The 12,500-nt window shown below is 46.1% G+C and overlaps 1 protein-coding gene across 1 annotated transcript in view; it reads left to right on the top strand.

Moving 5' to 3' along the window:
* armc9 (armadillo repeat containing 9) overlaps nucleotides 1–8,458 on the top strand; it is a gene marked incomplete at its 5' end in the record, with an annotated part of 48,792 nt that extends 40,334 nt beyond the window's left edge. Inside the window, 2 exons of the mRNA XM_080539140.1 lie at nucleotides 315–529; nucleotides 8,170–8,458. Coding sequence (XP_080395266.1) covers nucleotides 315–529; nucleotides 8,170–8,192 — 238 coding nt within the window. The 3' untranslated portion in view covers nucleotides 8,193–8,458. The remainder of the gene's footprint in view (nucleotides 1–314; nucleotides 530–8,169) is intronic.
* Nucleotides 8,459–12,500: the final 4,042 nt, after the last annotated feature.

Here is a 12,500-nt window from a genome sequence, read left to right as displayed (position 1 = left end):
GCAACCTCAGCACATACAGTATGTTCAAGTCAAGACTGAAACCCCATCTTTTTAATATTGCCTTTAAATGACTAAATAATTAAATTATGATTATATAATGATTGGAGCACTTTGAGCTGCAACGTTTGCAGGAAAAGCGCTATACAAATAAGTTATTATTATTATTATATTATTATTATTATATTGTTATTATTATTATTATTATTATTATTATTATTATTATTATATTATTATTATTATATACTCTCTCTATAGGATAGGCTTCATACAAAAGTGAAAATGACAATGACAGCTCCTTGTTCTTCTGTCCCCAGCAGTGAGCATGGCCCCGGGTTTACGAGCCGGTCCAAGATTCCCCGCTCGCCTGAGAGTGACGCAGGAACGGGGACAGGGACAGGGACGGGGACGGGAGGCAGCGCACGCAGGGGGCGCGGCCCCCCACTGGCCCCCCAGTTCTCCCAGTCCGAGCCCCAGCAGAGCAGCCGACCCAGCTCCTCTGCCTCCTTGGGGGAGAGGGGGGGGAGACAGAGTGAGAAGTCAATATCTCTCTCTTTATAATTGTTTTCCTCTCTCTCTCTCTCTCTCTCTCTCTCTCTCTCTCTCTCTCTCTCTCTCTCTCTCTCTCTCTCTCTCTCACATACTCTTACTCATACACTTTGTTTCCTCTCTCTCTCTTCCGGGCGGTCAAACCCCTTCTTCTTCTTCTCTCTGTCATTTACCGTATGTCCTCTTCTTCTTTTTCACTCTCTTTTCTGTGTTACTCCTTTTCACTCTCTCTCTCTGTCTCTGTCTGTCTCATTCAGTTAGGGAGACAAAAGCCAAGCAAATAAAAGATACTTTCATGAGGAGAGAGAGAACTCTTTTATTTGGTTATTTTGATCACATCGTGTGTTTTTTGTTGAAGCCATTCATACCATATACTGTATCAGCTTCCCAGAGGTGTTTGTTTACACACGGAAGTTAGCATCAGGAAACACTTCAGGAAACATGTTGTAGACCGAAGGAGAAGTCACTAAGGACTAAGTGTGTTCATGCTATTGTCTTACACACTGTGCTGTAACACACTGGGTGTCCTTCCACTCCAACAACAAACAAAAAAAAACATAACAATGTTAGCTCGCCTATTCAAACCATACAATAGCTAATCGTGCTACCAAAACAAGCTATACACCCTGGACACACTATGAGCTCTGGAGTCGGTGGATAAACTTAACAACCCTGATTTCACGGTTAACTTCTTGATAGAGATTATTAATGACATGACATCTTTAATACAGAGCTCTGATGGACTGATCGATGCTCTGATTCTGCAGTCCGGCCTCTTTAGGCCAGAGATAAGATCCACCTCGTGCTTCTGACTCGGGTCTTTATTGCATTTGGACGGGGGTGATTTACTCCGGTCCTTGTGCCGGACAGCCTTACCGGAACAGGGCTGTTAGGGGGGGGGGGGCCTTAATGCACACGGACACGGCCCCCCCCCCACCCCACCACGCCCTCACATCCTCCTCTTCCGATGGGGTTTACCAGTCATTATCACCCCAGGCCTGGGAGCTGGGGCTCTGGAGCTCTGGAGCTGGAGAGTTAAGACACAATTGATTTATGGAAGAAAGAATCCATGAGAAGAGACATAGGGAGGGAGGGAGGGGCGGGGGTTGTTCGACTGTAGCGAACTGTAGTTCGACTATACTTCACTTAGTGAACTGCGGGGAGGTGGAAGTTAGTGAGGACCTGTCGGCATGTTCGGTAGGTAGTGGTGGCCTTGGCCTAGTGGGTAGTGAGTTGGACTGGTGAGCAGAAGGTCATGAGTTCAAATCCCCACCTGGGAACACCACCACTAGTGTGTCCTTGAGTAAGACCTGGGAACACCGCCACTAGTGTGTCCTTGAGTAAGACCTGGGAACACCACCACTAGTGTGTCCTTGAGTAAGACCTGGGAACACCACCACTAGTGTGTCCTTGAGTAAGACCTGGGAACACCACCACTAGTGTGTCCTTGAGTAAGACCTGGGAACACCACCACTAGTGTGTCCTTGAGTAAGACCCGGGAACACCACCACTAGAACACCACCACTAGTGTGTCCTTGAGTAAGACCTGGGAACACCACCACTAGTGTGTCCTTGAGTAAGACCTGGGAACACCACCATTAGTGTGCCCTTGAGTAAGACCTGGGAACACCACCACTAGTGTGTCCTTGAGTAAGACCTGGGAACACCACCACTAGTGTGTGTCCTTGAGTAAGGCACTTAGCCCTAAATTACTCCAGGGAGACTGTCCCTCTAATCTCTGGATAAAAGCGTCTGCTAAATGGTTAACATTTAGATGTTTGTTAGGCCCCCTGTCATATTCAGCCTGGTCCGTTGGGTCTCAGTCATTATGGTCCTGAAGCGTCTCTTTCCTGATAGGTGATATCACCCCTGACAAAGGCAACGTGTTTTTTGCACATCCTTGACGAAGTGTTGTTGAACTTGAACTTGATTAAATACAGCATTTGGACTGTACAGAAGAGTGTCTTGGGTCTCCTCCTTTTTCTGTTTTGTTCTGCAGACATCACACAGCTCATTCCAGACCTCCCTGAACACTGGACCCCCCAGGGCCCAGTTCTCCTAGTTCTTGTGAAACACGAAACAAAACAAAACAAAAAAAGTGAATCCTTTCTTCTTCTTCTATCATTGTGACTGCCAACGGCCCCCTGGTCCTAGCGTAGATTACTCTCTCTGACGATGACTGACGGACAGATGATTCACTTACTTTAGACTAGATGTATTTTGTCGTAAGTCGCTTTGGATAAAAGGCGTCTGCTAGACGGCAACAAAAATCTAAACGTAAACAACATGGCTCTGACTGTTAGTAGCACCGACAGCGAGAGAAGGAGGAGGAAGGAGTTTTTTTCACACACTTTGCCCCAGTAAGCTACGATGACTGAAGGTTGATTTTGTTTGTGGCTCAGAGAGAGAGAGAGAGAGGTTAGGTTTATTCAACGGACGGAAAACGTTGTGATATCCTGCTGACGGCTTCGTCTCTGCGCGTTGACAGATCCCTGCGCGTTGCCATGTCGACCAGAACAGATGGAAGTGTGAGATAACACACTTGGATCGTCTCCCCTTGGCCCGCTTTGCTTGATAGATGTGTTGAGGAAATATGACGATGAAATATGACATAATTGCCCCCCTCAAGTCTGTACAGGCAGATTATGTTCAACATACACAAACACACAAGGTTGTTCACTCTGATATTTCCGTTCGCACTGTGAAATTGTTGAACGTTGCGTGGCTTAATACGACCTGATTGGTGTAATGCTTTAATGGGATGTTTCAGCCTGTTTTAAAGGGATGTTTCAGCCTGTTTTAAAGGGATATTTCTGCCTGTTTTAAAGGGATGTTTCAGTCTGTTTTAAAGGGATATTTCAGCCTGTTTTAAGGGGATGTTTCAGCCTGTTTTAATGGGATGTTTCAGCCTGTTTTAAGGGGATGTTTCAGCCTGTTTTAAGGGGATGTTTCAGCCTGTTTTAAGGGGATGTTTCAGCCTGTTTTAAGGGGATGTTTCAGCCTGTTTTAATGGGATGTTTCAGCCTGTTTTAAAGGGATGTTTCAGCCTGTTTTAAAGGGATGTTTCAGCCTGTTCTAATGGGATGTTTCAGCCTGTTTTAATGGGATGTTTCAGCCTGTTTTAAAGGGATGTTTCAGCCTGTTTTAATGGGATGTTTCAGCCTGTTTTAATGGGATGTTTCAGCCTGTTTTAAAGGGATGTTTCAGCCTGTTTTAATGGGATGTTTCAGCCTGTTTTAATGGGATGTTTCTGCCTGTTTTAAAGGGATGTTTCAGCCTGTTTTAAAGGGATGTTTCAGCCTGTTTTAAAGGGATGTTTCAGCCTGTTTTAATGGGACGTTTCAGCCTGTTTTAATGGGATGTTTCAGCCTGTTTTAAAGGGATATTTCTGCCTGTTTTAATGGGATGTTTCTGCCTGTTTTCATGTTGAGGTGAAATATCTTCTAACTCTGAGTTGTCCTCGTAGACATTAATGAAAGCTTCTCCAATTCTCCATTCTGTCAGAATCCACAAAGAGTTTCAAGTTTCAAGTTTATTGCTGTGTCACATTACAGAGAATTAAGAGAGTAACATTCTTAGGCTTCGGTTCCTGACATTGCAGCACAAGACAATAAGACAACAGGCATAATACAAGATAAAAGAAAGTCACAGTAGTACAGGAAGTGGCAAAAAATAATAAGACAGGATATAGTTCGCAGTATCCAGACATTTTGCAGAAAAATAAGGCAATAGGTATAATACAAGATAAAGGTGACAATAGTACAGGTAAGACAGGATACACTAGTGGTGCCACTAGTAATAATATATAGTTCAGTAGTAAATTGGCTGTGAGCTTAAGGTTTTAGTAGTCTGTAATATACATGGGGTGTGCTTGGCGTGTACAAGAGGACAGTTCTGTGACAGGAAAGGGTTTCAGTTCCTGAGAACAAAGTTTATAGAGACTGTGATTGTATTGTTTCTCTCCAATACTACGCACATCAAAAAAACTACTTTTCTCTGACAACATCTTGGCAGGTAATTCCAACAAGGTTACCGTAAGCCAAGCGGACACTGTGCAATGCAATTCTCACAAACACAGATTGAACATTCCAGCTGTTGAGACGGTCGACGGTTGATAAGTCAAACCGTCTGCTGTCCCGCGTCTTCATGCACGAGCAGAGGCGACGGTCCCTCTCTTTCTCTCTCACTCTCACTCTCTATATCTCTTTCTTTCTCCCTCTCCCTCCCTCCCTCCCCCTCTCTCTCTCTCTCCCTCTCCTTCTCTCTTACTCTCTATATCTCTTTCTCCCTCTCTCTCTCCCTCTCCTTCTCTCTTACTCTCTATATCTCTTTCTCCCTCTCTCTCTCCCTCTCCTTCTCTCTTACTCTCTATATCTCTTTCTCCCTCTCTCTCTCTCTCCCACCCTCCCTTTCTCTCTCCCTCCCTCTCTCCCTCTCCATCTCTCCCTCTCTCTCTCCTCTCCCTCAGGCCGCCTCGCCTCTCAGACAGGAATGCCGCTGGCCGTGAAATGGAAAGCCGAAACAGAAAGGACATTCGATCTGTAATCATAAACGCCTTCTCACGACAAAAAAGCGGATATGTTAATGTCGTGCACTGTCTGCCAGTGCTTTCATAGATTACTTTTTTTTGTTGCTATCACTGATGGATTCGATAGATGATACATTTGTCAAACTCGCTTTGGATAAAAGGCAGATAAAAATCTGCTGAATGCCAAAAATGTAAACGTGAGAGTCGGTTGGAATTCGGGTCGTTTGGAGAAAGGCGCGGCTAATTGTTGAGGTAGAGAGAATGGAGAACTGGAGAAGCTTTCACTAAGGGCCCTACGAGGGCAAGTCAGGGTCAGATGATATTTCACCTAAACATGAAAACAGGCTAATCCATCCCTTTAACCCCCTAACCTCTTTCTAACCCCTAAGCTAAACAGTGTTTGTTTCCAATGGTATTGTTTACTAAGTAACTGAGTAAAATAAGCTTATGTTTGGGCTTCTGGTGGGAGTGAAACAGTTTAAGGCGTTTTAAGTTCACAAAAGTTCACTTTGTGAAAGTAAATTTCAGTTCGTCAAGAACCAGTGTCTTTCTACCTTTTGAAATGATGGCTAGGGCTGGTGTTATCAAGCGAAAGGTTCTTTATATAAGAATCTGCTGACATATACTTGTGATCACTTTCAATTCAATAAAACGAGCTATTAGATATTCACTTTCAATTCTGGACGTAGCCTACAATTCGCATTTCTCAAAAACAACAAACTGTCAACTTATATGATGTCTTGCTGCAAGGCATTCTGGAACCTGCAGTTCTACCCATTTCTTAGCTTAGATACAACAGAAATGTACTTCCTTTTAACTATCTTAACGATAAATAATAACTCTTTTAACTGTCAATCAATCATGTAACCTATCATGTATATTATATATATAACCTAATAAGTTACAACAACTATGCCGTGACCATGAAGAAAGGCTTAGAGCTCCAGTTATATCATACAACACCTTAAGGGCTGGTTTCATGGAAGCAGATTAAGAACAATTAAAAAGCATTCTTGATGGAGATCCATTTCCATTGCGTGATTTTAAGTTTGATCGAATCTGGCGGTGTGGAAAGTGAGCTCTGATATCTCTTCCCTGCCCAAATATCTCAAATTCTGTTCATACGTGATCCGTTCCTTTGTGCAAGGCTCAACTTGATGAGTCATCATCTACCAGATCAGATCAGAAAACAAGATCGCTTGAGAGGAGCGTGTGTTTGTGCCCACTGACACTACACCGCCCACACTACTACAGACCACAAGCAAGAACCCAACAGACAGAGACATCAGACGACTACTGATAGGGCTTTCACACCGCCAAGGAACCGCTCCGGTTCGCGTTCTGGAACCCCCGAACCTTGGTGCCGGCTGGTGAACCAGCCTGCGTTCATACCAGTATAACCAGAACCTCGGTGCTGTCTGGTGAACCAGCCCGCGTTCATACCAGTGTAACCAGAACCTCGGTGCTGTCTGGTGAACCAGCCCGCGTTCATACCAGTATAACCAGAACCTCGGTGCTGTCTGGTGAACCAGCCTGCGTTCATACCAGTATAACCAGAACCTTGGTGCTGTCTGGTGAATCAGCCCGTTCATACCAGTATAACCAGAACCTCGGTGCTGTCTGGTGAACCAGCCCGCGTTCATACCAGTATAACCAGAACCTCGGTGCTGTCTGGTGAACCAGCCCGTTCATACCAGTATAACCAGAACCTTGGTGCTGTCTGGTGAACCAGCCCGTTCATACCAGTATAACCAGAACCTCGGTGCTGTCTGGTGAACCAGCCCGCGTTCATACCAGTATAACCAGAACCTCGGTGCTGTCTGGTGAACCAGCCCGTGTTCATACCAGTATAACCAGAACCTCGGTGCTGTCTGGTGAACCAGCCTGCGTTCATACCAGTGTAACCAGAACCTCTGTGCTGTCTGGTGAACCAGCCCGCGTTCATACCAGTATAACCAGAACCTCGGTGCTGTCTGGTGAACCAGCCTGCGTTCATACCAGTGTAACCAGAACCTCTGTGCTGTCTGGTGAACCAGCCCGCGTTCATACCAGTATAACCAGAACCTCTGTGCTGTCTGGTGAACCAGCCCGCGTTCATACCAGTGTAACCAGAACCTCGGTGCTGTCTGGTGAACCAGCCCGCGTTCATACCAGTGTAACCAGAACCTCAGTGCTGTCTGGTGAACCAGCCCGCGTTCATACCAGTATAACCAGAACCTCGGTGCTGTCTGGTGAACCAGCCCGCGTTCATACCAGTATAACCAGAACCTCGGTGCTGTCTGGTGAACCAGCCCGCGTTCATACCAGTATAACCAGAACCATCTGCGTCATCAACGATGGGTGGTGACAAAAGCAAAAATGTCACAACGATGGCAGCTACTTCACTGGAAATGAAGATAATATCTTCCACTACACTGACTACAGTATCTGAAATAAACACTATTTTCTATGAAACAAAACAAAAGACACTTTCTACACACGTTCTCTAACTAACCAGCTGCTCCATTACTGGAAAAGAAATGGCTTACGAAGTTCGCGTTCGCGTGTGTGTACGTTTGCTGAGCATGTGAGGAAGATAGAGAAAATGATGACCTTTTTGATATTTTTTTGAATCACTAAAGATTAGATTTAGATTCGATTACATTTTGTCTCCTTCCTTCTTGCTGGTATTTGAAGCCTTTTTTATGACACAGGAGAAACAGTACAGGGGGGAAGTACCGGTAGATGTCTCAGGAGAAACAGTACAGGGGGGTAGTAGATGTCTCAGGAGAAACAGTACAGGGGGGTAGTAGATGTCTCAGGAGAAACAGTACAGGGGGGTAGTAGATGTCTCAGGAGGGACAGTACAGGGGGGTAGTAGATGACTCAGGAGGGACAGTACAGGGGGGTAGTAGATGTCTCAGAAGGGACAGTACAGGGGGGTAGTAGATGTCTCAGAAGGGACAGTACAGGGGGGTAGTAGATGTCTCAGAAGGGACAGTACAGGGGGGTAGTAGCCCAATCTATCACATTCATGACCCCACTCTAACCCCCTAACCTCTTTCTCCCCACCTCCCCTTTTCCATCTGGCCACGCCTCCTTTTCCGTCTCTCCAGGTAGCCAATCACAAAGGAGGTGAAATAAGGACCCGTCGCCACGGGAAGGGCGGGAAATCTCCTGAGGAGCATCCCAGCTTCCTGTAACCCCATCCTGCAGGCTGTGGACCAGGCCCGGGGCGGTGGGGAGGATGGAGAGAAGGGAGGAGAGGATTAGTGGAGAAGAGGAGGATGATGGGTAAACAGTGTGCAGGACTCTGGTTTTCCACCTCAGCGACAGACCTGTAACGTAACACAGCTCCGTCGATCAATAAGCACAACAACCCCGCCCGCCCCCCCCCCCTCGTCTGCCCCCTATACACCCTACCCCCCCGCCCCCATCCCTGCCTCTTTTACTCTCTGGGCATAAAATGTCAATAAATACCTCTTAACGCCCTGGGGAAGAGGACTAGTTAGTTAAAGGATGTAAGACGTGTGGAGCACGGAGCAGGATTCCTCTCCACACTGTTGGTACTTCCTGTAGCAGGTACATTAGAGCTCGCCAGTATCCTTCTTATTTATAATTCCTGTGTTGAAATACTTCTGTTCTGGTTGATAAGACAGCAGCCTCAGAACTGCTCTGGCTTTGTTCGACTAGTGAGGTTAGGAGGAGGTAGTAGTAGGATCGAGGATTGTTAATAGATCGTTTCTTTTTTTTCTCCCCCATTTGTCGATAAAAGTATGTTTTGAAATCCAACAATTTCCCCCCAAAAGCCTCCACTTAAATGTTTTATCTCAGGTGGTTAAACACTTAACTTTATCTGTAATTCAAACCACAACAGAGTGGGTTCCTTGACATTTTGGTAAACAGTTCATGGAAAATTCCTGAAAGTTCATCAGGAACCTTAGTCTCTAAGTTGTGTGTGTCTTAGGGTTAGCAGATCCTGCCTCCCCTATTGACTGTCTGCCAAGACGGCACACAGGGTTATATCACAGTTATATCATACTACACACATAGGGCTGGTTCCATGGCCGCAGATTAACACTAGAACAGCCGTGAATAAAGAAAAAATGTATATCTTTGCAAAATTTCTCATTTCAGGGCCCTCCTTTCATGACTTTTCCTAGATATGTGCGTTCTACAACCCAGTATCCTTACATTTTCAAAATCACGAAAGAGGGGGTTTGACCCCCGAGGTGGCTAAAAGGGGCTGTTCTAGTGTTAAGACTAACCTTAGACTGAAATGCGTTCTCAGTGGAGATTTTCCAACATACGGCTGTGGCTCAGGAGGTAGAGCCGGCGCCCTGACCTGACCCCTTGACTGGAGCATAAAATACTGAATTCCAATTGATTGACAAGTTGATTGCATGGCAATAAAAGTATTATTATTTTTATTATTATTGTTATTGTTATTGTAATTATTCTTATTATTCTTATTCTTATTCTTATTATGTTCTCTGGAAAAGATTAAGTAGGCCTAAGTTTTTGCCTTGGAAATAGTTTGTACAGATCGTTGTAAAGCTCCAGAGATGTAATTACTTATCTACAAGGCTTTTTTTATCTTTGGCAAAATCAAACTCTGGTTATTATTCTGGTCCAGGCTTGCTTATGTAAACGTTCTATGTTCTTTATCTCGATGCAGGGAAATCTCCATTTATCAACATTATGAAAGAATGTATTGACTTTATTTTGATGTTGTTGTTTTTTTTACTACTATAATTAAATTAGCTGCTTTCATAACTGTTCTCATTATGTTTGAGTGCTGTTTACAGAGGGGAGCCAGCCTTTAAAGATGAAACATGTCGTGAGGCTAGCTAGTGTGTGTTATGTTACACCGATCCTCCGTGATGACTAAGTATATTCATCATCATTGTTAGCTGTTAATTCATGGTTGTAGTGTTGATGTTTCATTCACATAGGCCTATAACATCATGTACAGTGTGTGATATCAAAACTTGAATTTGAGTGAAGTTTGAACATGTCTTAATGTCTTAATCTAGCGTTTTAACATTTGCACATTCTCTCATCGATACTTTACTTTACGACTTCTCCGTGATACCTTGCTCTGTGTGTGTGTGTGATAATGTATATGAAAGCCATGAATTGTGATATTTTTGTACAACTTAAAATAAACTTTGTGAAATGTTATACGGCGTCTCTGCAGTATGTGTTAGAATCCCAGTAGAAGTATGAATGAAGCAGACCTAACTCCTGGTACAGTTTTCTGAGGTGACAAGGGTTCTTATCCCAGGTGGGGTATAAACAGACTGACTCATATAGCTCCTTATTCCAAAACGCTTTACAACGGCCTCTCATTCACCCGTTCACACACACATTCACACACCAATGGCAGCAAGCTACCACGCAAGGCGCCGGCCCGCTCACTAGGAGGGTCAGTGTCTTGCTCAAGGACACCTCGACATGAGGCCAGTCGGGGGTCGAACCGCAGATCTGTCGACCTTGCGATCGTTAGACACTGGCTCTACCTCCTGCGCCACAGCTGACCCCCATATATACCTATTGTATATATATTGTACTTATGTCTTTGAGCAAACCTCTACACTGGCTCTTCCTCCTGCGCCACAGCCGACCCCCATATATACCTATTGTATATATACTGTACTTATGTCTTTGAGCAAACCTCTACTAGACTTCAGCGAATTACACAACCAGACAGGCACAGAGAGAAACTGCCATGGTGTCTGTGACACATTGTTGTGTGGTATCCCACTGTGACTCCCACTCTGTTCCAACCTACCTCCGAACTATTCAGCCAACGAGGCTGCCAACACCACACATCTGTCTAAACTATTATCACTTGTCCTAACTGTTTCACTTGTCTCTTAACTCATAACTACCGCCTCTATTTCTCTTCTCTCTGCAATGTCGAGGAACTGAAGCCGAATAATTACTTTTATGAGGCCTCCAAGTGAAATGATTTGTGTCTACAGATACACCGTAACCCCCCCCCCCTCCTGCTCCACACAGATACATCGTAAACCCCCCCCCCGCCTCTCACATGTAGGATGTGCCACACAACAAGCAGGCTGGTTGGCATGTCCTGCCCACGCGGTGCTGAGCACCAGTCTGTGTGCTGTGGGGGGGGGGGGTCCTGGGTCTATGGGTCGGTGGGTCACTGGTCCCTGTGCTGCCCACAAAGAGAGCCTTTGTGCCCCGGATCGGTAAACTGTCACGTTCCGTCGAGAGCCCTGCACTCACGTCCTGTTGTGGGCAGCGCCTCCCTCCCTCCCTCCTTCCCTTCCCCTCTCTCTCTCTCTCCCTCTCTCTCCTTCTCTCCCTCCTTTCCCTCCCTCCCTCTCTCTCTCTCTCTCTCTCGCTCTCTCTCACTCTCTCTCTCTCTCCTTCTCTCCCTCCCTCCCTCCCTCCTTCCCTCCCTCCCTCGCCAACTCACCCATCAGCTGCACATCTGTACAGAAAGAGACGAACACTCGAGAGGAACAGAGATGCGTTGGTTGCATTCCCCCCGCCCCCCCCCCCCCCATCTCAACTTTATTAAAACTAAAGATTAAGCGTCTTTACCTGGTGTATAAAATCAACTCCAATCTGAATAATTTTCCTTTTTTGAACAAATGAAGTGAATAATGTCCTCCCTTTACCGTCACATTCCTCCTCGGTGTCAGTGGGTAAGAGAGTGGGCTCGTCCCCGTCCCCCCCCGTCCCCTGTCCCCCCTGTCCGCCCCCCCCCCCCACACTGAGGCTGGCTTTGTGCCCCCCAGGCCCTCACTGGCACGGTCGCTTGCCAAGAAAGGCAGCTATGTTGTGTGTGACACCCTCGAACCGAGACCGATGATGGAGTCGCTAATAAACACCACACATTGTTGTCGTGCCAACGCTTGTGGGTCTCGTGTGTGTGTGTGTGTGTGTGTGTGTGTGTGTTATCAGTGCACACCATGAAGCTGTATAGTATGTGTGCAATGGAGAGAGAGAGAGAGAGAGAGAGACAAAATCCCCATTTCTAGCCTCAGATAGCCTACTCTAGCCTAGCCTACACTGTAGCGACTTCTCTCTAAGCGGGGAGGGGGGGGGACAGGATGACACAGCTAGTTTTTGGCACCGGTTCGCTCGCTAGGTTCACAACACTACACGTTGACCCTGGGGGACGTTGGTTTTCAGTCGCACTCACGGTTTTAGCGGGTAGGACGACACAGCAACGCACAAAAGTACAATGTCAGGAAACGGGGCGGCACGTGACGCCGTGACGCACTCCCCCTCTCCGCTCCAGGTGGCCAACTAACCCCGGAGGGCGCAGAGGCGTGTCGGCGTCACTCAGCAGTTACTACGACGACGACGACGACGAGTTCCAAATCAAAACAAACCGTTGTGGGGACGCGCTGGGAAGTGAGGGAAAAAGAAAAGAGCGAAGAGCAGAACTATGGAAAAGTGGAAAAGT

The sequence above is a fragment of the Nansenia antarctica genome (genome assembly GCF_963989245.1).
Source record: "Nansenia antarctica genome assembly, chromosome: 1".
Lineage (NCBI taxonomy): Eukaryota > Metazoa > Chordata > Actinopteri > Argentiniformes > Microstomatidae > Nansenia > Nansenia antarctica.
The sequence above is the reverse complement of the archived record's forward strand: the minus strand, read 5'-3'. Positions and strand labels throughout refer to the sequence as shown.